The sequence below is a fragment of the Dipodomys merriami genome, unplaced genomic scaffold, assembly GCF_024711535.1.
Source record: "Dipodomys merriami isolate MVZ:Mamm:240054 unplaced genomic scaffold, mDipMer1.0.p SCAF_5, whole genome shotgun sequence".
Taxonomy (NCBI): domain Eukaryota; kingdom Metazoa; phylum Chordata; class Mammalia; order Rodentia; family Heteromyidae; genus Dipodomys; species Dipodomys merriami.
Genome location: NW_027206068.1, coordinates 13,654,833 through 13,679,825, shown reverse-complemented (window position 1 = coordinate 13,679,825; position 24,993 = coordinate 13,654,833). Strand labels below are relative to the sequence as shown.

Genomic DNA, 24,993 nt, shown 5'->3' with positions numbered 1-24,993 from the left:
GGAAACCTAGTGTAGTGTCCATTGTCAATGCAAGTAGTAGAGTTTTGAACTAAGGGCCTTATGTTTTCTAGGCAAGTACTCTGGTTTATTTTTCAGATAGGATTATGCACTTTTGTTTTGTTTTGGGCTAGCCTCATACCATGATCCTCTTGCCTCTGTCTTCTGCATAGCTTGGATTATGAATCACCATACTGTCTATGCTGGCCTCAAACCATAACATTCCTATCTCTACTTCCTGTATAGCTTGGATTATAGCATCTCAAATTCACTTTACTTTAACCCATTTATTTGTCTTTCTTCATTTCCACCTTTTAAGGTATCTCTGAATCTTTATTTGTCTTATCTGAAACATCCAAATTTTTTCTTTATCCAGATACAGCCTTATGTTCCAATTTCTGTATGAAGCAAAATTTAATGATCAAGACATACTTTTCTGATGTCTGACTCATTTTTATCTCTCATCACTACAACACAATATGTATGACATGAAAATGCATTAGAATTCATATTTATGCTTATTTTTGAACAAAATAATCTTTCATTATTTTTGTTGGGTTATTTACTTATGTTAGTATATATTTATCATCAAAATTTGGAATGTGTACAGATGCAGCAAGGGGAAAGAAAAGTCAGCACCTGTTCTGCAATCAGTTGACTTTGCATGTAAGACAGTTTAGTCATCAACTTTGATGATTTACAAAAAACCAGAATTATTAAACATGTGATTCTATCTACTGTCAGGAAGTAGTTCATGTTCATATTTTAGGTTTTTAAGAATCAGCATTACAGAATTAGCAGGCCAGAAGCAACATCAAGATCACCCAATGTAGCTCATACTGGGTTCCTTCATCCTCTGCCTCAGCATAGCATATAAAATACAACAACAAATCATATACTTGTATAGCTCTTAATATGGATCACACACTGCTCCAATGCTCTCCGTGTATCTATTGACTTCATTTATGTGCAGAGGGCCTTTTGCATCTAACCTACAGTAACCTATGCAGACAGGCAGGCTCTTTAAAATTTTCATAATTTGCATGAAGATGACCTGGAATAAACCGAATACATAAACATCAAACATCTTCTCTGTGTCTATGATTCCTAACTCAGCTATCTGGCCTCATCAGACATCTTTTTCAGACCACTGAAGCCTGTTGCTAATATAATTTTGAATTATATATTATTCATAGATACTTATGTGTATGTGTATGTGTGTGTATGTGTGTATTATATTATATGTCCATACCGGGGCTTGAATTGAAGACCTTAAGCTCTTGCTTGGCTCTTTTGCTCAAGCTGGGGCTCTTACCATTTGAGCCACACCCTTGACTTTTGGCTTTTTTGCTGGCGTCAAACCACCATTACAAGAGTGAATCACTGGTGCCAGGCTGGATACTTCTATTTTAAAGAGCAAAGTTTTCAAGCCAAGCCCAAAACACAAGACACCATTTTTGTTCATACATGGAAGCTAGACTTAGACATACATATTCATAGACACATACATGTGTGTGTGTGTGTGTGTGTGTGTGTGTGTGTACATACACATAAGTGAACACAGAACATGAATTGAATTAAGAAACTACTTAGGAGGAAAAAGGAAGAAAAAGAAGGTGAATAATCCTGAAATACATTGCAACTATATATGAAAACAGCATGGAGAATCTGGATGAAGGCAGAACAGTAAGGAAGAAACAGGCTCTGGGATGATACTATGAGAAGGCATTGGACTAAGGAGGTAAGTGAGGATGAACATGGTTGAAATAGATCGTTTATAGGCATGAAAATAGAACAATGAATCCTGCTGAGATTGTCTTAGGAAGAGGAAAAGGAGGAAGGGAGAGGGAAAGAGGGGTTGAGATTGATTGGACTACATTGTAAACATGGGTGGAAATGTCACAATGAAATTCTCCCCTCCATAACTAATATAAGCTATTTAAAAAAAAAAAAGAGCAATGTTTTATTACAGCTAGAAAAGCCTAGTTTTTCTGAAGGTTTTATGATACGCATTTTGCCCTTTTTTTTGTAGTGCTAGGAGTCAAATCCAGGGCCCACAATCCTAGCTTCTATTCGTTTTCTCCCCCCCCCCCTTTCCCCCTCTTTCTTTCTCTCTTAGCAATTCCTTTGACTCTCAAAATATCACATTACTTGTGCTGACTCTCAACATACAGTTTAAGTAAAAAATTAAGTGTTGTATTACATTTTAATGTAGTTAAACCCTTCTGACTAGAAAACATTTTTAAAATTAAGCTATATTCCTTGGTATTTCTTCTAACCTAGAATCAAACCAAATTAAAATGGTTCTTTCATTTTCCATGACTGGTATATGGATTGTTAAATTTGAAACAGTTGGTATGTTTATCTATTTAGATACAACGTGTTCTCAGACAGTTTCATCTTCACTATTCATACTAAATGTAGATGATAGCGAGTGAGGAGTGCCCTGTGCTCTTACAATTTCACCAAGTGCTCAGACTAAAGACAGCACTGGGTGCATGTGTGCAGGATATCAATGGTGCCAGGAGCAGTAGAATTCTCTCAGAGCCATCAGCAACCCTCAGTACCTCAGCTCTCCTCCACCTCCAGGAGAAACATCACCAGGAAGCTTGAAGATTATTCAAGAAGACTCTTCACAGATCATCCATTTGAAGTCAGTTACTAGAGTACTGCAAAGTAGTTACAAATACTAGCATACCACTAATCAAATGAAAGAGTATGTTGACAACTTGAATCGACTGGCATTTGCTCCTGGAGTTTAAGGGACCAAGAAATCACCCTCATTTGAAAAAAAAATCCAGAAGAGCTGGGCAAGGAGAGCAAAAGAGGAGAGGAAATACTGTGCTGTGCTGGAAACTGATTTTGGCAACAATAATACCTTCATGTGTCCTGGATGTCAAAAGAGAGCTCAATATGAGTCATCTTGAGCATGAGTCCCCTAGAAAGGGAAAGGGGACCCCCAATATAAAGAAGTAGAGTCACAAATTAACTGAGGTCACAGGCATGTGGTTGATAATTCCACAGGGTTAGTAGTAGACTACAGCGCTCCTCAACAACTCCAGGTAAAGAAAAAGAGATTTTGCCAACTCTCAGAGAGGGCCTGTTGCCAGATCTTAACTGTGGCAATCAAGAAAGCCTTCTATTGACCTGACCTCTTTGTTCAGCCTTTAAAATCCCTGTAGAGCCAGAGGCCACATTCTGGGAGGAGGAGGAGGAAGGGCAGAAAAATGAAGTAGGGAAACCAAATGGAAATGTAAATCCAGGCTTAAATTAGAGGCAAGAACAGACTGCCTTGGATGAAAGATTGAGGCTTCAATATTGGATTTCACTGGACTTTTAGGCATCCGAAGCAAATGAGACTGATCTGGGAAACTGGAGGAAAGCCATGGATCTGCCTGAGGAGGGAATGAGTGATCACAGCTTGTTGGAGAGAACAGGGGGTGAGAAAGAGTTAAGTATTTTCTACTTTATCTTATCAAGTCTAATTCATTTTAATAAACTGTTTATAGTGTTCCTCCCATAACTGCTAGGCATTAGCTCCAGGACCTCCCAGGAATACCAAACCCTTTGGATACTCAAGTTCTTTATACAAAGAGAAAAGTACATGTATACACTGACATAGCATCTGATTAAATATATTTTAACTCATTTCTAAGTTACTTACAATACCTAATGCAATGTAAATGTTATGTGAGTAACTGTGATACTACACTGCTCAGGGGAAATTACACTAAAACATTCTGTACATATTCAGTACAAATGCTATTCTTTTCTAAATATTTTTAAATTTGAAGTTGGCTGAATTCACAAAGAATCTGTAGATGCTGAGGGCCAACTGCGTAAGCATATACTTGGTTATAGAGTGAAAACAGACTCATGGTTTCTTTCTCTCTCAGTACTGTTTTTTATTCTGTTGTTGATGTTATTTGTTTTGTACCAGTACCGGAGTTTGAACTCAGGAACTCTTGCTCTCATTCATGGTGGGAGCTATGCCTCCAGTTTGGTACTGGGATTTGCACTTGTTGGATAGACACTCTATCACTTAAGCCATACCACCAGCCTTTTTTGCTTTATTCTTTTAATAGGGTACTGTGGGATTTGTTCATTTTATGTCTAAACAGGCTATAACTAAACTATAGTCCTCATTTTTATACTTCTCATGTAGCTGGGATGACAAACAAAAAACACCATGCCTAGCTTATTAGTTGAAATGGACTCCAATTTTGTACCTGGTCTGACTTTGAACCTCAGTATTGCTGATCTCTATGTCCTACTCCTTTTTGTTGTTGTTCATGCACAGTCTCATTACATTGCCCAGGTTGGCCTTAACCTTGTGATCCTCTTGTATCAGCCTCCCAAGTTGAGGGATTATAGCTGTATACTACCACACCCAGCCTAGTTTTTATCTTGACCTTATACTGTTTTGTTTCTTGCTATCTCTGGAAATATATGGGGTTTTTTTGCCTTCAACTGTCAGCCTGACAGTTAAAAATCTAGTAGAGGATGGAGGAGTTACCAATTTCTAGTTTAAAGTAACTTGGCCATGGTGAAGTTAAAGTCTGCGACAAAACAGAGTTTAGGCTGCTCATCAACATGTGCCTTTTAAACTGCTTCTACAACTTTAATCATTCAAGACTGAAGTTCTGAGCCATAGAGTAGTGGGTCATAATTTATATTACTAGCTACTCGGGAGGCTGAGATCTGAAGATTGCAGTTCAGAGCCACATGGGCAGAAAAATCCAAAAGACTTATCTCTAACCACCAGCATGGCAGCAGTGGAGCTGTAGCTCAAGAGGTTCAATGTTAGCCTTGAGTAAAAAAGCTAAGTGACAGTGCCCAGGTCCTGAGTTCAATCCCTAATACTAGAACAAAAAAAAATAAATAAAATAAAGCTCTGCCCCACTAAACATGTCCTTTCTTTCCCAGCATCTAGCACTCCCCATTCTGTCATGTTAGATGCCTTATGAAAAATGAAATCATACAGTAAAAGCAAATAAAAATGGAAGGAAGGAAGGAAAGAAGGAAAGAAGGAAGGAAGGAGGGGAGGGAGGGAGGGAGGGAAGGAGGGAGGGAAAGAGGGAAGGAAAGAGGGAGGGAAAGAAGGAAGGAAATAAGTGCTTCCATGTTCTCCTCTCTCAACTTAGATGAAATCCGGGGAATGGGACAAGAAGGAACTGTGAAACATATTAACTAATTAAGTCTATTTTCACTTGATAGACCCATTCTCTCTTGCTCTCAAAAGATAAATGGGATTCTGGAGTCTCCTTGAGAAATATCTTTTTTGTCATAGGTCTCCCTATTATCTATGATTGATAGATAGATAGATAGATAGATAGATAGATAGATAGATAGATAGATAGATAGATATGATAGATATTATATACAAGTATATATCTGTAACATGTGTATAAGTGGCAGAGAAGATGACTTCTAAGGCTTTCTTCATTTTTTTTTTGTCTCAAAAGGATCAACCATGATGACCTCAAAAACTCACAGCTTGCTGTGCATCAGTGGCTCATGCCTGTAATCATAGCTACTCAGGAAGCTAAGATCTGAGGATTACGGTTCAAAGCCAACCCAGGGAGGAAAGTCCGTGAGACTCTTATCGCCAATAAACCACCCGAAAACTGGAAGTAGCGCTGTGGTCAAGCAGTAGAGCGCTTGCCTTGAGCTCAAGAGCTGAGGGACAGTGCCCAAGCCCAGAGTTCAAGCCCCACTGGAGTCATTACTGAAGTACTGCAAGCAGTGCTCACGGTGTGGAGGCACAGTTCGGAGCTGCTCAGTGAGCTAAAATGAGTTTAATGGAGCCAAGATGGACAACAGGGTCCCCTGTGTTCATTTAAGAGCTTATTTTTTTTTCTCCTTTCTAATCCACCCAACAAAGACACTACCAGATAAATTTTCTTATAGCACATTCCAGTCTTATAAGGAGCTTCAGTGCTTATTTCTGACTAAGTCAGATCTCAGCTCCTCCTCAGGCTATCCTAGACACTTGATAATTCAGTCTTCCACTTCATACAGAGCCTGCTCCTCTGCCATTATGCATCACATACTTCTACCAAACATCAATACCTATTCCTCACAGAGGGCTTCTCTGGTCTTTTTCTCATGCTATTCTAATTGCAATGCCAATCTCCATTCATTCACAGTGCACCTTACATCTAACATATATTCAAGTCCCTCCCTCCATGGGACCTATGTTCATCCCTGAGTACCATGTCCTTTCCCCTGGCCTCCATGGCATTTTGAGCTCATTGAAGAGAACTGATCTTGTACCATCTTCTTTATTGCTACCCACTAACAGACAGCAAACCTCTTGATGACAATAAACTAAGCCATGTTCTATGCTTTTCCTTCTTCATTCACACAGTAAACCCAGAAAATGTAATCACCAGTCTGAACGCCTAGACTGCTCAACATTATTTAACAATACATAATAGGCGAAAAATTTAAATGTTACTTTAATATACCTTCATAGGCCTCATTTCATGGAATATTTCAAATAAAGACAAAATTCCACAATCAAATACTGAGCCCAACCTGCTGAGATTCATTCAGTAAATACAAAGAGTTTTTATTTTTAACCCGCTCTTGTTATTTTATATTCAAATGGTCTTTTTTTAAAGAAATTTTGAACAGGGTCTTGTTATATAAGTCAGACTGGCCTTGAATTCACCATCTTCCTGTCTCAGTTCATAAGTGCTGGGATTATAGTCATGCACCACCATGTCTGGCTTCATATAGATCTTAATTCAATAGTACACTAACATTTGCCTCTAGTGCTTCATCTCACCAATGAAATGATAACATGATGATAACATGTTATGATCATGATCATGATAACATGTTCTGGACCATAAGACTGAACCGGAGTAGTACATTAACAGAATCATTGTCCAAAGTAGGAAGACAACCAGCATCAGTCATTCGTAGGCCTCTTACCCATTTTCTCACTTCGGTTTTCATTAACGAACAGCAGGCTAATATATGAACATCTGAAAATAAGTTCCTTAAAAGATTTTTCAATCTGGAAGCTGGTGGTTCACACTTAGAATCCTACCTACTAAGGAGACTGAGATCTACCAGCCTAGGCAGAAAAGTGCTAGCCTTCAACATCAAAGCTCAGAGAGAGTGCCCAGGCCCTGAGTTCAAGTCCCAGAAAGGGTACATACTCAAACAAAAAAAACACTTTCCAAATAAAACTTCGTTTTGGTGTTGTTTATTAATAGCAAAAGATTGCGAATAACCATGTTATAAATTAGTAGAGAGGGATACCACTTAACAACTACAAATGTTGTAGGTAATACTTTTAGTCTTAGAAGCATATTAGGTAAAAAATAATTATAGACTACAAAAGGCTTTGAAAAAATGTTGTTGCTAAAAAATACACCTAGCCAAGCACAGTCTCTTACATCTGTAAACTTAGCTACTTGGAAAGTAGATGTCAGGAAGATTTCAGTTCAAAGCCAATCCAGGCAAAAAGTTTGTAAGACATCAATTTCAACCAATAAAACACTGCATATGATGACACATGCCTATCATCCCAGCCATGTGGGAAGTGTAAACAGGAGGCCTGAGATTTGTGTGCCCAGGCAAAAAAAATGAGACCCTATTAGAAAATTAACAAAAGAAAAAAGGACTGGGAGCATGGTTAAAGTGGTGGATGGCCTACCCAGAAAGTACAATTGACCTGGAGTTCAATCCTAGTACCTCCAAAACAAGTGTGTATGCATGTGAGTGTACCTACACATGTGCACATATATGCATTTATATATGTATATATATGCACATACATACACACAAATAGAAAAATAACCTAGCAAGTACTAAATATTTATGTGTTAATAATGGGTTATTTCTGGATAGTTTTATATGAACATTTCCTCAATTCTGCAACTTGCTTAAAGAAGTGCTAAGTCTTTACCCCCTTGTACAATTAATATATGTTGAAGAAAAGAAATAATAGTAAAGTAAATCAGGCTACATTGGGGGACAGGTCCCAGCAGGAGTGGGGAGGGCCAACAAAGAGGGTGAATAAGGGTCAAAGTGCTTTAGACCCATGTATGAAAATACATGAACAATGACACCTGTTAAAAATCCTTTTAAGAAGAGGAGGAATGAGAAACATAAAGTGAGGTCACTGAGGTACACTGTATGTTTATACAGAAATGTCACAACAAAACACACCCTTAAAATGCTTATCAAACAAACTCCAAGAAATGGAAACAAGAAGTTATTGTTTATTTTACTTTTTGCGGGCTTGTTTTGTTTTGTTTTTCCCCTTTTGTCACCATTTTTGATTTCTGTACTTTTTATCTTATATGTAAGCTTATCTATTTTAGGGGAGGAAAAAGGGAAGCACAGCAATAGTAGGACAAAGGGTGAACAAATTCAGCAGTGATACTGACTAGACACTGTTAAAAATGAACTATACAACTTGTGGGAGAGAGGTGCAGGGAGGGAAAAAAATTGGAGAAAATGAGGGAAGAGGTGATACTGTTCAAAAAGAAACATACTCATTACCTGACCTATAAAATTGTAACCCCTCTGTACATCACTTTTACAATAAAAATAAAATAAAAGAAAGAAGATATAAATGATAAAAAGAAATTTGCTAATAAAAATCTTTTTTTTAAGTCTACATTTTCTTTTCTTTTCTTTTTTTTGGGGGGGTCCAGTCGTGGGGCCTGACCTCTGGGTGCTGTCCCTCAGCTCTTCAGCTCAAGGCTAGCGCTCTACCATTTGAGCCACAGAGCCACTTCCGGCTTTTTTCTTTTTGCTTATGTAGTGCTGAGGAATCGAACCCAGGGCCTCATGCATGCAAGGCAAGTGCTCTACCATTGAGCCGCTTTCCCAGCCCCTTTTTACGTGTATTGTATATTAGAGTTATTTTTCTTCATCTTGGAACCATATGCGATAATATACTCATGCACAAACTCACACAGGCTCTTCCTCTGTTCCCACGGGATTCGTTAAGGCATTTCGGGAGTAAAGTTACTCTTGAATGGTTCTACTTACACCTTTCCATGCAGATACCACTTTCCCTTGATGCTGGGCCTTGAATCCATGACCTGTAGCATGTTCCCACTACTGAGCTACGGGACTAAGCAGGGTGTTTATTTCAATAAGGAAAGTAATACATATTCTATTGCTTATCAAAGACAAGTTTTCAGAGCTAGAGTTTCAGTAGATTAATCTAGGTAGGCTCAGATATTTTCTTTAGAATTTGATAATGATTTACCATTTTTTAAAGGTGTATGTACACATGTATGTACGTGTGTGTGCATGCACCTATGTTCATGCGTCAACACTTGTATTTTATGGTGTTTGAGAATCTATCTTCAGGAAGAAGAAAAAATGTTGTTAACACAGGACATTACCATTTTTCACAAATGAGGAATATAAATATGCCATTCAGTCATCTGGATCAGGTATTTACAGTTATAAGACTGAAAAGTGTTACTGTGAGATTCTCCCCAAGGGAAACTGAAAGAGCTTTAACCTGATCTGCAAGTGGTCTCAGAGACCTATGGTACACAGCCAAAGGCCCTGTGAACACTCTATAATGAGGTGAAAGCAGTACAGAAGCACAGAAAGGAAGGCAGTAACAAGCCCCAGTGTTCCTTATAAACAACAGAACAAGCAATATTGCACCAAAATTGTACTGCAAGTACTCTATCTACCACTGAGTTCTAACACAGCCTTATGCATGCCTTTTTGATGCTCCTTGAAACCATACTAACATCTTGGGACTCGCTTGACACTTTCTCTCAAAACTCAATCTATTTGGCCCTTCCCCAAATCACATAGTGCCTAATAAGTCACTGGAAGGGCTGGAGCCAGACTAAGGATTCTAAATAGGAATTTTACATTCCCCACAGATAAGAAATATAAGGTAACAAGATGTTCATTATCCTGAGGCAGACAGACAGAAGGTTAGTCATTCCCTGCAGGAGTAGCTTACTCGTATTCTCTGAACAGACAAGCCTGCTCAGGTCTGTGAGAGATGGAGGGAAAGATTAACTACCTCCATTTCTCCATTTCTCAGAAAGAGGCAGAGAGCCAGGAAGGGGGTTGAGTGAAAAGTAGGTGTTTGCATTTTCAAGACCATTTTCTAAGTATGTTTTAAAATTCATTTGATTATGCTCACTTTGTATTCAATGTGACAGATTCTCCTCAAAGATTATTCCTTGACCTTGCTGATTTGATATACAGTCTCTTAAGCAGGTTTCTAGTAATCTATCTTTTTAGAGATTCACTGACACCCATTCTCACACTATTTCTGCTTCCAGAACCAGTATCAATTTGAAAGTTTTCAGTCAAAACGCTGTGACTGCTATCTTCAGATATTACTGCTAGAAAAGGAATTTCTCCAACATACAAAATCCCAACTGCTGAGTCACCAAGGACAGTGAGAGGGATCCTAGCCACTTTCTACCCATCCCATACTAAGGACAGGCATAAACAGAGCTCCAGGAAAGACATGGTTCAAGAAAATGACTGAAATGTCAAGGGCAAGATGAGACTCCTAAGAGAGGAGAGGAGCTTCACATGGGTAGAAAGAACCTGAAAACAGGTCCTGTTAGGGGAAAGAGAAAGCCCAGAAGATGGAATCTTTTTTTTTAATGGAACATTAATATATTTTTTTATTAGGATGCACAAAAATGAATGCAGATTAGTATTCTCTTCATGTGATATTTGACCCAAACTATGGCAGAAAAAGGTCGGGGCTCTAACAGTCAGTGCCAAGTGACCACTGAAGAAATCCCCACTGACAAGAAAAAATAGAGATGTTTGTCTCTGCTGTAGCTATCTGCCATGTTACCACAATTTCCCCAGAATCCTTTATTCCACCATCAATTAACTTATTTATCCTTGCTACTTCCGAGTCTTCAAAACCCAGGTGGATACATTCTCACCACTAATTCCAGCTGTCTCATTCATCCAGGCTGCCTCTAAGTCCTGTGGATGACCACTTTCACATGTTGCTGTCCTTGCCACCCTCAGACCATAGTTGAGGTGAGAATATAATGTCATATCAAGAGCATATAGGAGTACATTAGTAGAAAACAGAATCTTGAAAAGTTTGAGTGTGTAACTTTCATTATGTCATGGTTTTGCTGATACTGGGACCAATGGTTTTTATTAAACCCAGGCTCTTATGTCTATGTAACAAGTATTACCCGCAGAACCCTCAGAAGACATGGGAGAAGAAACAGAGGTAAAGCAGAACTTAGTCCATGAGAGTAAATTTACACTTGTTTATTTATACAGTACCCAAAATGGGGCACAAAAACCATGAACAACACTTCTACAAGCAAGGATGTTAGAAAGCCAAAAAAACAAGTCCACAGATGATGTGAAACACATAGAGATGTTACCCAATCTTTGGACACAACACAGGGAAATTTATAGTCATGTCTCTTTTCCTAAAGAGATGCAAAAAAGAAACTCCATAGCAAACTCTTGTTCTCTATCACTTCTACCAGGAATTATAAACCCTAGCGTGGCTTTTGCTTCTTAGGGCTTTAGCACCTTCCAGATCTTCTAGAACATATATAACTGTTATCTTCTTTCATAATTTGGGATTGACTGGAAATCTAACTAGATCTTAGTTCAATGTCATTACTCAGAGGAGTGATGACTTGACCTGAAGACTAAGAAGAAATATAAAGAATACCTCTGAAAGTACTAAAGATATAAATTCTATATTAAAGTAGAATGGGCTAAAGAAAATGATCATAAGGTAAGACAATCACACATGTGTGTATGCACACACACATACATGAACACAGAAATCTGAATGAATGAAAATAATAGACAAGAAACATAAGAGTTGTGAGAGTACCTCATCTCAGAGGACAAATTCCATGTTGTTCTTGTGCCTGTTGATCTCTCTTACCTAGACCTAAAAACCCTTTGTCATTTTAATTCCTCTTTTAAGACAAACCCTCCAGTAACACCAGCCCATTCTGTTCTTTCTTGAGTCAACTGGTGGTGGACTTTGCTGAACCAACCAACAGAGAAAACACACCATATTCCCTGTCCCTTTCTAAGTGTCCCTTATGTAGCCATCCAATGAAGTGAGCATCTAATTCTGACAAATCAGAATGGCTTGTATCCAAAATTCAGCCAACGACAAATGCTGGCAGGGATACGGAGAAAGAGGAACCCAATTGTACTGCTGATGGGAATGTAAACTAATATAATCACTATGGAAGGTAGTCTGGAAAACAGTATAGACCTTCTGTACTACCCAGCCATACTACTCCTAAGCATCTACCCAGACCAACAGGAACCAGGATACAAGGACACATGTACCTCCATGTTCATTGCTGCACTGTTCACAATAGCCAAGATATGGAAACAACCCAGATGCCCCACTACAGATGAATGGATCCAAAAATTGTGGTACCTATATACAATGGAATATTATGCAGCCATCAGAAAGGAAAAAATAATGGCATTCGCATGGAAATGGATGGAGCTAGAACAAATCATGTTGATCGAGGTAAGCCAAGAACAGAGAGACAAACAGCACATAGTCTCCCTGATACGTGGATGTTAACTTCAAAATGCAAGGAGATATGACAAAGTAAACAGGATTCAAGAAGCAAAAGACCTCTTCTTAATTTTTCATATCATTTCTAGATGACTTCATGTTCTTGATCTCACATATTATACATGTGCACATCTGAGGAAAGCTAGGAGGAGGATACAGATTCAGAGGGAAATGGGAAAAAATAAAACAGAGGGGCCGATCAGCTACACTAGACATTGATGAAAGTTAACTAAGCAATCAAGGGCAGCGATGGGAGGGAGGGAATGAGAGAGAAAGAGGGAATAGCTTACACTAAGCAAAAGGAAAAAAATGTACATATCACCCGATTTGGAAAAAATAATTGTAGTGGCCAAGTTTGTAGAGTCCATAAGCTTTATAGGGCATGATAATGAAAATGTGCCTCATGGAGGTTAAAATGTGTTTGTGACTAAGTATCACTATCCCACAATAGTGTGAATTTTGTGAAATTTATGTAATCTGTAATCACTTAATCAAAATGAAGAAGAAAAAAAGAGTCTGACCAATATTACTGACTCACATCTGTAAGCCTAGCTACTTAGGAGGCTGACATCTGAGGATCACAGTTCAAAGCCAGCCTGGGCAGGAAAGTCAGTGGAGACTCTTATATCCAATTAACTACTTAAAAAGCAGAAAATGTAAGTAAGGCTCAAGTGGTATAGCACTTGCCTTAAGCAACAAAATCTCAAGGACAGTGCCTAGGCCCTGAGTTCAGGCCCTAGAACCGAAAAAAAAAATGACAAGTTTCACTGAAGTTCAGCAAAGATCTCTGTGTTCACTTAGCTCTCTAATTTTCACCACAAGAAAAGCTTGAAGCTGGGTGCAGTGGTACATGCCTGTAATCTTAGCTACTTAGGAGGTACATAATCAGGACAATCACAGTTTACAGTGTGTAGATAAAAAGTACACAAGACTATACATACATACCAACACATGCAAAGCTGTGTAACGCAGCATGTATCTATCATTGCAGCTACATGGGAAGCATAAATAGGATTACAATCCATGATGGCATAGGCAAAAAGTGGAGCCTGCGTGAAAAATAACTAAAGCAAAAAAGGGTTGGGGCTTGGCTCAAGCAATAAAGTAGCTACCTGGCAAGTCCAACATCCTGAGTTCAAACTTCAGTATCACTAAACACAAACAACAAAAAACTTAGCCTGAAGTAGCAGAATAACTTATTAATAAGCTAGTAAGCTTGTTTGGGGTGTTGTGGACTTTTAAAAGTACACATGAGATGAAATCTGGAATCAGTTTCTGTCTCCTATCTGAGGATATCAGTGTTTCCATTTCCTCTCTTTGGATACTGTCCAAATACTACTCAGTTCCTGTCAATGCCTCAATGTTTTGCTACTTCCTTAAGAATTAAGTATATCCTTCAGAACTCTGGCTTTGAAAAAATCTCCAACTCACCATAAAAAATTTCCCCTACATTGAGTTTTAAGCCAGCAGACTCCCTAAATTATAATGTGACTATCACGAGTCCCCTTATTCACAGATTAATTACATGTGGTTTTGACAAAGGGTGGTCAAAAATAATAAATAAATAAATAATAAATTGATAAAAATTTCAGAAAACTCTCAAGTTTCCCCTCATAATGACTGAAGCTGCATAATCATCATATGATCAGCCAGGGTTTCCCTGCCCTTAGTTTTGTGAACATATGTCCCCCCCCTCCCCCTGCTCAAAAAAAAAAATGGTACCTAGAAAGCAAGGTAAAAGTTACTGTGTTTAATTTAAGTGATAAAACATTTAAGTTTGATGAAAGGCAGCAGGTCTTAAGCAGAAACTGGATGGAGTTACAGGAAAAATAAATCAAGCGTCTACAGTACAGCCCTGACTCCAAGGGTACTGAGCATTCGTGGTTTCCTCCTCATTAGTGCTCTCAGACCTGTGGATACCAAGGGTCTACTGCATGTAAAAGTTTCTCCCTTCAATTCTGAATAACTTATTCATCATGAGCACTGGAAGAATGAAAGTTTTAAAATAATGCTCAGAACCAGAAGGACAGGAACTAATAGGCTGGGGGATTCTGAGCCAAGTAGCTTTACTGGTTGACCAAAGACAGAGTCAAGGAAAACGAGGTTTTCAAGCTTGCCACGTACACTTATCTTGATTTCTCCATATGTTTTACATGTCTTTCAGTTTTGAAAATATCCTCAGAATTACATCACACTATAAAAAACTAAGGCACAACAGTTAAGAGAACATGACTAGCAGGTAAGAAAATCTGAGTTCAGTATCCAGTTCTATTCCTTTCGAGCTGGGTGAAGTTAACTAACTTCTACAAGTTCTCACAGTTACTTCAGAGTACTACTGCACATTTTAGCAGAGTATACATGGTTGTGCGTGCACATAAAAGTACTCATTGGGTATTTAACACAGCATCAGCCTCATAGTAGGTGGTTCTTTTTAACAGTAACTGTGATTTTTACATACAAGAGACACTACTGTTTGATCAATATTTAAACCCTGAAGGTCATGTTAAATGTCTTTTCATAGCACGATGTCAATATATATCATTTTGCATGAAGTTTTATATCACTAATCACCATATCTAGACAAAAATGGCTTTTCTAAGTGGCATTTCAGAGAAATCAGAAGGATAATTTTTATCCCTTAAGCTGTGCCCAAGTGGCAATCCCTGGTGGATAAACCTCTGCAGTTTCATTCAGACTCATAACCCAATCAAGCAGAATTTCCCACAGTTGCTATTTTATTAATGAAGCTGCAACAAACTAAAGAATCTTTGGGAAGGCTAGAAAAGCTTCCAAACAGCTAGGCCAATGGATAAAGATTTTATGATATGAGATTTTTTTTAAATCAATAAAAAACATACTCAGTGATCAGTGACCACAGCCAACTTTTGCTATGAAGAAAGTTACAAACTTTTCTCTAACTAATAAAGCTATCAACAGGGGGCTGGGAAGGTAGCTCAGTGGTAGAGTGCTTGCCTTGCATGCATGAGGCCCTGGGTTCAATTCTTCAGCACCACATAAGCAAAAAGAAAAAAGCCGGAAGTGGTGCTGTGGCTCAAGTGGTAGAGCGCTAGCTTTGAGCTGAAGAGCTGAGGGACAGCGCCCAGGTCCAGAGTTCAAGCCCCACGACCGGACCCCCCCCCCCAAAAAAAATAAAGCTATCAACAAGCCTGACATTTGGATTAAAAAAAAAAGACACAATGAAATGTAACAATGTAGTACATCTAAAAATCAATGTTCTAGCCTTTGGTTGGCTGAAGTGATTCTTACTTTTTTTCCCTAATACAACACAGTCTTTTCTGTGCAGCCAGTCACAATTTTTCCTAGGATAAATCATACAGAATTCAAATGATCAGATAGTATAGCCTCAGGAAAACTGCAGGAAATTTCCATCTATCCTTATTTCTCATAGGGAAGTTAGTCACTGTTGTCCTCTACCTTGCCTTACAGCTCCCATAGTGAAGACCAGTCACAGAGCAAATCCCTGGCTATACCACTACCTAAACTTCCCTCCTCCTGAAGACCTTGACTCATTATTTATGCTCCAACTAGGTAGGTAAATTTCATTGGTCTTACCGCAGATGTTAACCGAGCAAGAATTTCATCACTGCTTTCTTCAGGGTCTTCAATTTTCTGATGGGACCTTTGAAAAACAAATTAACAAATTACACTTCAGCCTTGGCCGCTCGGATCTATCTACCAAGTTATGGGGGATGAACAGCAAAAAGTATTTATTGAAAGTATGTAAATAAATTTGTGTCAATAAAAATCAAAGAAACATAAAAAATGTTGTAGGCTAACTATTCTTTCCAAATCAATTAGTAAGAACCTCTTCCTAATGCTCCAACTGAATGATGAGCATCAAATCCTGCCCTCCAAATTATATCACAGAATAAACCCGACATAATCAATCTACATCTGTAGGCATACAGAAAAGTAGATGGGAACCTAAAGTGGTTCTGTGCTGAAATTCCTTGTAAATTGAGGTGAATTCAAACTATGAAATATGAATTTTCCATGACACTTGAGTTTCAGCTCCAGCAAACTTACTATGAAATGCTGTATTTCAGGCTTAACACCATGATAGGAATTCTGAAGAATAAAAAGGCAGATGCTTTCTGATAGCCACAGCCCAGTTGAAAAGGAGAAGAAAAAAGATGCATATGTCAATAACTACTGATGTGTTAATAGTGTGAGTTTGTTCAGGAAAATAAAAAAACACCCTTTCCATTTAATTCATGCAAAGAATTATACCACACAAATATACATAATAACAAAATTTTCTACTTAAGGAAAATCTTACAAATTGGTTCTTCCCTTACTTTAGTTAAAGAAAAAGAAATTGACTAACGCCCAGTGAATATATAAAACTGTCTCTCAGATCTATGTCTACAAGCAATCCCTTCCGACACGTTCTGTAGATGTGGAGAGATGGGCGGTAATTGCCTGCACAGCCATGTTAGTTATCCGAATTGATTGATTCCCTCCGTGGCTGTGGGGGCCAGCTGGAAAGCTAGCCTTGTGGGGCGGGAGGGCTTCTTTAGCTCCCAGCAGAGCAGAGCAGCAACTCTTTAAAAAGGGAAAAGCTGGCCCATCCTTTCTGGCATTGGTTTCTTGCTTCTGTAAATGTGATGAAAGTCCTTTGCAGAAAAGAAGCCACACCCTTCAAATCAGAAGCAATGGATAGCAAGCCACTGCCTTTATAGGCACTGCAGGATGCAGGTGTAGAGCAGTGCTCAGGTTGTCAGATACCTTAATTGCTTGTGCAGTATTAAGTGTTTGAAATACCTACAGCCACCTGCCCTATAAAACAGTGGGAACTGAGCATTGTAACTTAGCATATTTCAAAAGGTATCTCCGTAATGTTTCCAACAACAGTGTTTATGATTAAAATTCTCTATGCACAAGGCTACTGTATAAAGGAAGTTACACCAAAAGAGACTTGAAAACCCTCTATAGCCTAAGCCACTAGGTCAGGCAGACATGATTAAGCTGAAGTGACTGATCAGATCTGACAGGAAATTAAGAGCCAAGCGCACTAGAGAGCACAAAACAAGGGCTTTGCAGCTTGCTGTGTTGTCTCTGTAGCGAAGTGTGAGCTGATCATGCCTGTTCATGCTTTTCAGTCCCCAACAGACACTTGAAGGATTGTTTAATGGACATGAGGCATTTTGCACGAGCAACCATTCTGTTTTGAATCTCTTTCCAGTGAGCTGCTGAAGGGAGATTCCAAGGGACACTCATGTGTCTATGACTGGCAACGGTTATTTCTTGAGCACGAATAAGCTGTGGCTGCTTTAGTGAGAAATAATTCGCTCCCTGTTTGGAAGCAGAACTATCTGTCTTCATTCTTGCAGCATAATACATGCCTTGGCAAAAAAAAAAATTCTAAAGCAAACTGTGTGCATGTATGTATGTATATATGTATGGTGTGTGTTTGTGTGCGTGTGTGCCCGTGTGTGCCCATGTGTGTGTGTGTGTGTGTGTGTGTGTGTGTGTGTGTGTGTGTGTGTGTGTAAGGGGGATAGAGGGACAGAGACAGAGGGAGCATGATGGTTTCCTGGAAAATGCTACAGTCCAGATCCACTTTGATCACCTCCACCATCACAATTTACAGATTAATGCCCAGAACCCCAAGCCTTTCTCCAGCTTCTGAACTTCTTTGAACCTGTCTTGTTTCTCCATCTACCTTCCAAGTGGTTCTGAGTAGCATTTTCAGAAACCTTATTTCACCTATGTGGAGCTCTTCTTACAGGCTCCATGAACTGATTTATCTCACAATGGCTCCTCTTGCTTCCTGCTCTCACAGTCTCTGTCCTGCCATCCATATCACGGTGTCCTGGTCACCCTCGGCCATCCCACCTTCTTTACCTCCCCAAACTTGCTCATTCACCACATCATCTTCCTTCTCTTCCTGGATCTCTACATTCTTTGATCCCTCCCCTGCCACACCTCTCCCAAGTCCAAGACCTCAATTTCTCTTGAATACATGCCTTTAACCACCTTCTAATTCAATTGTTCAGCTCTGGTCTCTATCTAATCAATCTACAGGTACCAGGATTACTTTCCTAAAATCCAGATGTGGTCTTGCTAGTCCCAGATTTTATCCTGCCTGCTTACTGAGAGCTCTAATTCAGAAATGCCCTTTCTTCCCTATTTAGGTACCCTAAGGTCCCCATACACCAGCAGCCACCTGCAGCTCACAGGACACACAGGAGGCTCAGGGGAGCAGGACTGGCTATCACAGTCAACAGTGAGAAATTGAAAAAGGTAGGACTGGGAAAGGGCAACACTTGTCAATCTCCTGTTTTCCATTTGTACCTTAAACCCTCTCCCCCTCTGTGTCCAAAGACCCAATGGTAACAATTGCACTTTCCTCATCCCATCTATAATATATTTTTTAATGCAGATAAATTCTGACTTTTTGTATATAAATACATACCAGTGAAACCTGGAAAGACAAAATTTTTGTTTAACAGATCAAAGTTGTTAATGAAGCAGATGGGGCAGAAAAGCAATCAAAAGTAATATTTACATATTTTCCATGATTACCAAAAGAGGCTGTGCTGCTTAGTGAACAGAGAGGAACAGAAGAAAGAAGCTACAAGTCTGATTTGTCAGTGATCACAGAAGGGAAACAAGGAAACTTTGGCTGGAATCACCAGGTAGCAGCAGTGACAAGTGACAAAGAGAAGAGAAAGGAAATGGCCCCAAGAAGGAAAATCTAGCCCTGAGCATATGTACCAACAGAAAGCTCTGGGACAGCAGTTGCTTCACTCTTGGAATTCCCCTGCTTGCTTCTCAAAAATACTGCTCAACAGTTTCAAGTCTGACCCACAAATCTCCAAGAAAAAGTGCCGAGTCTTAACGCTGGAGGCAAATGCTTTTTAAAATTTTTCAGATATAACATCTAAGGTTCCCATTGTATGGATGCAGGGAAAGCAAAGGCCTTGCCCTTCCTATACTTTTCTCCATTTTAACTGATGGAAAATTTATTAATTTATTTCTCTAATTGGAAGTCCTCTTGCCACTCTTCCACTCCCATATATATATATATATATAAAACACTGTATTGATCCTTGAAATCCTATTGGCTCTTCCTTCAAGGCATATCTCCCACTTGTCACCACCTCCATCACCAACAGTAGTGAGATCCCAACACAACATTTCTCACCTGGACCTAGGATTCCCAGTGGTCTTGCAATAGGATGTAACCTAAAGCATGTCCATCCTCTGCTCAAAATCCTTGGATGACTCTCTTGCTCAAGTAAACCAAAACCTTCTTTTACTTAAAAAAATCTAATTGAGACTGTATGTTCAAGCTGTATACTATAATGATCTGATTTCCATACACAGTGTAGTCACTGGCATTGCTATTTATGTTGTACATTAGATCCTAGGAACTTGCTCACCTTATACTAGATCAAAACCTTCTCATTTCCATCCATAAGCATGAGATTCTATAGAGGACCATTTTACTTAACCATGCAAATTTCCATGAAAAATTAAGACAGTAGAAAATAATAATTATTTTTCTTAGGATCTTAATACCATGAACACAAATGTTTGTTAATGAAGACAATTTTTCATAGTCCAGGTTGCTAACCATGCCAAAAGAAGGCATTTACCAAAGAGTAGTAAATTATGAATGTAGGTAAGCTACAGGGAGATACATTAGTCTAAAACTGAATAAAATTCAGGTGTTCCTGGGTACTTCTTTTTCACATTGTATTTTGAAGATTTGAAGATTACTTTTTAATGTTTAATTAAACATCAGCATTTCAAGTGTTAATACAGCTAAGTCTGATAGTTCCTTTTTTGCTAGAATTTCTGTACTAAATCTTAAATATAGATGTTCTTTGATAAAAATAAGCCACGTATTTCTACTTCTGAAATAAGCCTTGCTATAAACAGTGGAAATTTTAGAGAACTCAGTGATTATTTCATTGGTAGAGGGATAATGAGTAATACCAGCTGATTATGTATCATTTTCAATGAAAAAAATTGAGATAAATGATTACTTTCTGGGTTGAAAAGGTGGTTCAGTGGTAGAATGATTGCCTTGCATGCATGAGGCCCTGGGGTTCGATTCCTCACCATCACATAAACAGAAAAAGGCTGGAAGTGGCACTGTGGCTCAAGTGGTAGAGCACTAGCCTTGAGCTGAAGAGCTCAGGGACAGCACCCAGGCCCAGAGTTCAGGGCCCACAACTGACAAAAAAAAAGAAAGAACAAAAAGATTACTTTCTTTACCTACAATCCTAAAACATGAAAAGTGCTATTGTGAAAAAACATAATACTCAAAAATTGTTTGTTTACCTAAGCAGTATTTCTTCCTCTCTGAGTCTTATGAAAAAAATCTAATTAGGAAAAGTCAGAACGACAAGGGTTTAGAATAGAAACAGCAGATCTGAATTGGAGTTCCTAGGTCAGAGACTCTGAATTCGATACTTTTCAAGATAAAACAGACACTGGATCTCTTCTGATGCATCTATGTGCCAAATAGAAAAGGAAAACTTAGGCAGGATAGGAGCATGAAGGGAACAGACATGAGGGAGCTCTTGGGATAGGGATGGTGCTATGTTATGTAGGATGCTAAGGTGAGATGGGGATCTGAATTTCAAGAGTTATCATTGTAGAGCTGCTACTAAAGGGCTGGATGCATGGCTCAAATGATATGGCACCTGCCTAGCAAGCACAAGGTCCTGAGAGGCAGTCCCTTCAGAGTCAGCCAGGCAGGCTTCAGCTGTCACATCATTTAGACCTGTGTTGAATATAATCAGGAAAAACAATGATCATCAATAGAACCTGAAAAAGTGAAGCCAGTGAAATAGAAAAGCCAACAAATGTTATCCCAGGCACCAAGTGAGAAGACTGCTTCCAGAAGGCATGAGCAGTTGTGCCAAATGCTACTGGCATGTGGAGTAAGTAAGAAAAGGACTGAAATTGGACCACTGTATTTGGCAACATGGGAGACTTGTGTTCATGGAATGATTGCTTTCCATGGAGAAAGGTGTCTGAGAGCCTCCCACCTCTCCTCTGTCAAAGCCAAGCGGCCCACAATACTCACCACATACAAGAGGTTGTCTAGTCAGAATTAGAAGCAGTATCCGCACCCTAAGCTCTAGTACAAAGCATGAAAAGCTGTTTAATGATGACTTGAAGCCAGGGACCAGTGGCTCACATCTATAATCTTAGCTACTCAGAAGGCTGAGATCTGAGGACCACAGATCAAAGCCTAGGCTGGCTTCAGATAATAAAGCCTGTGATACAATTATCTTCAATTAACTACCAAACTGGAAGTGGAGCTGTGGCTCAAGTGGTAGAGCACTAGCATTTAGAAAAAAAAAAAAAGCTTATGGACAGCACTAGGCTCTGATTTCAAGCCCCAGGACTGGCACATGCACATGCATGTGCATGCACACGCACGCACATGCACACACACACACATTGTATTAGAGAATCAGAATCATTGTATTAGAGAATCAGAATAATGTTACTAGACTGGATGAAATTAGAGAGTTCTTTTACTCTTCTCTGGCTACCCTACTGGATAGAGATATCCCACAGAGAAAGTAACAGAAACTACATTTTTCTTTACACATCTGAGTATAGGCTGAGCTAAATAAGAGGAGCCTTTAGAAATTAACATGGTTCAATAACAATGTTAATGTTGAGTGCTCTATAACTGAAAGGACACAAATTTGTGTGTCCAAGACTTGTAACAGACCAAGCCCTCTACCCAAGCAAGCTGGAAGCTGCTTATAATGACAGCCAATGAAATAGTCAGTTCCCACAGTCTAAATCCTCAAACAAGTTCTTGTTGTGGAGAAACACTTCACTAGACATGAAGAATTATTAGGCTGCCTTATTTTACACTTTTCGTTCTTCATGGATTCTCCCCCTCCTCCCACTCAAAAGAAAAAAGAAATGTTAGACTAGGTCCAGGTGCTTATGTCTATAATTACAAAGTAGATAGTTACAAAGTAGAAATCCAGAGAATTCCAGTTTGAGGCCAGCCTGGGCAAAACATCTGCAAGACCCCATCCCAACCAATAGCTGAGTGTAGTAGTATGGACCTGCCATCCAAGCCACAGGAGACTGAGATAGTTAGAAAAAGTACATTCTAGCTAACTTGACTTGGCTTTTAGTTTAAATGAGGCATGACTGTTCTCTTTTCCAAAGATGGCAAATTTGACAACCAATTCATTCCTTTTGAATTATCCATTCAATTTGGCTATTAAAGTTGTTTTGATACTGGTTGACCCATTGTAACAATGAGATGTACAAAACACTATGTTGAAAATGAACTTTACAACTTCAGCAAGGCAGGGTGGGGAGGGTGAGGGAGGTGGGGAGGTAGTTGTGGAGGTGGTAGGGAAGGGATGGTAGGGGGAAAACAAAGGAGGAGGCAACAATGCTCAATAGGAAATGTACTCATTACCTTGCTCATGTAACTGTAACCCCCTCTGTACAGCATTTTTACAATAAAAAATGTACAACAAAAAATTGTTTTGAATAGAAAAGGGTATTAATTTCCTCAAACTAGCCTGGAAACTTCCAGCAGCTCCATCTCTCTTTTCCAAAAGAAAAAACTTGTCATTACATTTTTTCTTTCTAGAAAATATATTTGTACAGGAAAGAACTATGTTTACAAAGAGACGGTAAATGGTTTTCTTGCATTAGTTTAAAGATACTTAAAATAAGATGGCAAATTAGAGGGACTTAATTTGAAACCATATATGTAGTAGAGTTTATGGTTTTCAAATATCTAAAGGATTGCCAACATGGCTACAAGATGAGGTTTTAGCTCATCAATGGACAGAGAATGTAAGAATCCATAGGACTTCCGAGGGTACAATGGATAAAAATGAAGTAACACAGAGCTAAGAATGGTATGGGAGAATAGATTATTAAAAATACAAAGAACAAAAGCAGTATGTTATCAAAAGCAAAATCAACACAGACCAGGGACACCGAGGAAGCTTTGTGGTTGAGGAAGGACTTGGGCTCCCCCTTGAGGGACGGGTAGAATTTCAGTAGGAAGGAAAGAGGCAGAGGAGACAGAAAGATCAGTGTGAGCAGAAAGGCTAGAACCAAGAGGTCAGAGCAGGGGGCAGGAGCAGATGGAAACCTGGGAAGGGTTGCAACAACACAACTGAACGAGGACACAACTAAAAGAGGACACTGTTCCTGAGCAGTTTTTTTTCTTTTTTCAATCTGGCCACAGTTGTTTCCAGTGTGAAGAGCCTAAACCATGCCCTTCCAAAATTCACCTCCAAGACCATTCTATCATTGCAGAAAAAACTGGTTTAAAATTCTAGTATGAGGTAAAAAGAAACTTGCAGTGGTTCAGTAATTTTATCTTCCTATATTTCATAATACAATAAGGACAGACAGCCTGTTATGTTCCCAGTGATAGCCTATCTGTAGAAGTCAGTGATCAATCTCCCAAAATATATGCCATGATATATATAGTGATTCTTAATTCTAGGACCTAATGTTTGTACTAATAGTGTGAACAGTGTGACAAAGGACTGTGAGCAATCTGGAATTCATAAATTATTTTCAGTTTTACAAATTAGTTTCATGATTTCCCCCATAACAGGCATGGGTATTTCAAGTTGCGGTCTATGTAGGGGGAAGGAAATAAGAGTTAAATCATGACTACTTGCCCTTTTGTCCCCATTAATCAGAGTGTACCAATGGGGGTGTCCACATCTGCATCTTCTGTAGGACAGGACATGCTTGAAAGAGCTGATAGAGACTTCTAGATCCTACCTATCGAAACTATCTCTAGTTGGAAGTATTTTGTGCCTTAAAGAACTCATTAAGGTTTATTGAGATAGTTAGGCACTGGTGGCTCACAGCTGTAATCCTAACTTCTCAGGAGGCTGAGATCTGAGGATCACAGTTTGAAGCTAGCCTGGGCAGAAAAGTCTGTAAGACTCTTACCCCCAGTTAACCAACAAAAAGCCAGAAGTAGAGGTGTGCCTCAAATAGTAGGTTTCCAGGCCTGAGTGAAAAAGCCAAGAGAGAGCAAGAAGCCCTAAATTCAAGCCCCAGTACTAGTACCAGAAAGAAAGAAAGAAAAGCTTCTGAAATGCTCTTTGACTCTTCTTAGGGCATTTCTGTCCTATATTAAGAATTCATTACAATAAATAACATTTCCAATACTCAGCCTGCTTGAGTGACATCTGAATTTTGCTTTAGCACTGCAAGGCTTTCTGTAAACTATGGTAGGGAATGTTTAACAGTTCAATCTAATACTTCCATAAATTCTATTTATAATCTCTCAGAAGCAATGTCAGAATGACTTCATAACTTCTGAAGATACCGTAGCAAGTGTTAAAAGCAGAGGTATCACAGCTAGACAGTCATAGATCAAACACGAAGACTCAATTGGTCACATGCATAGTCTTAGGTTACCTGACTTG

General features: G+C 39.0%; 1 protein-coding gene across 2 annotated transcripts in view; it reads right to left on the bottom strand.

Moving 5' to 3' along the window:
* Rapgef5 (Rap guanine nucleotide exchange factor 5) overlaps positions 1-24,993 on the bottom strand; it is a 269,039-nt gene that overhangs the window by 147,439 nt on the left and 96,607 nt on the right. For both annotated transcript variants that reach the window (XM_069996107.1, XM_069996106.1), the window contains exon 6: positions 16,133-16,199. In XM_069996107.1, the coding sequence (XP_069852208.1) occupies positions 16,133-16,199 (67 nt within the window). The remainder of the gene's footprint in view (positions 1-16,132; positions 16,200-24,993) is intronic.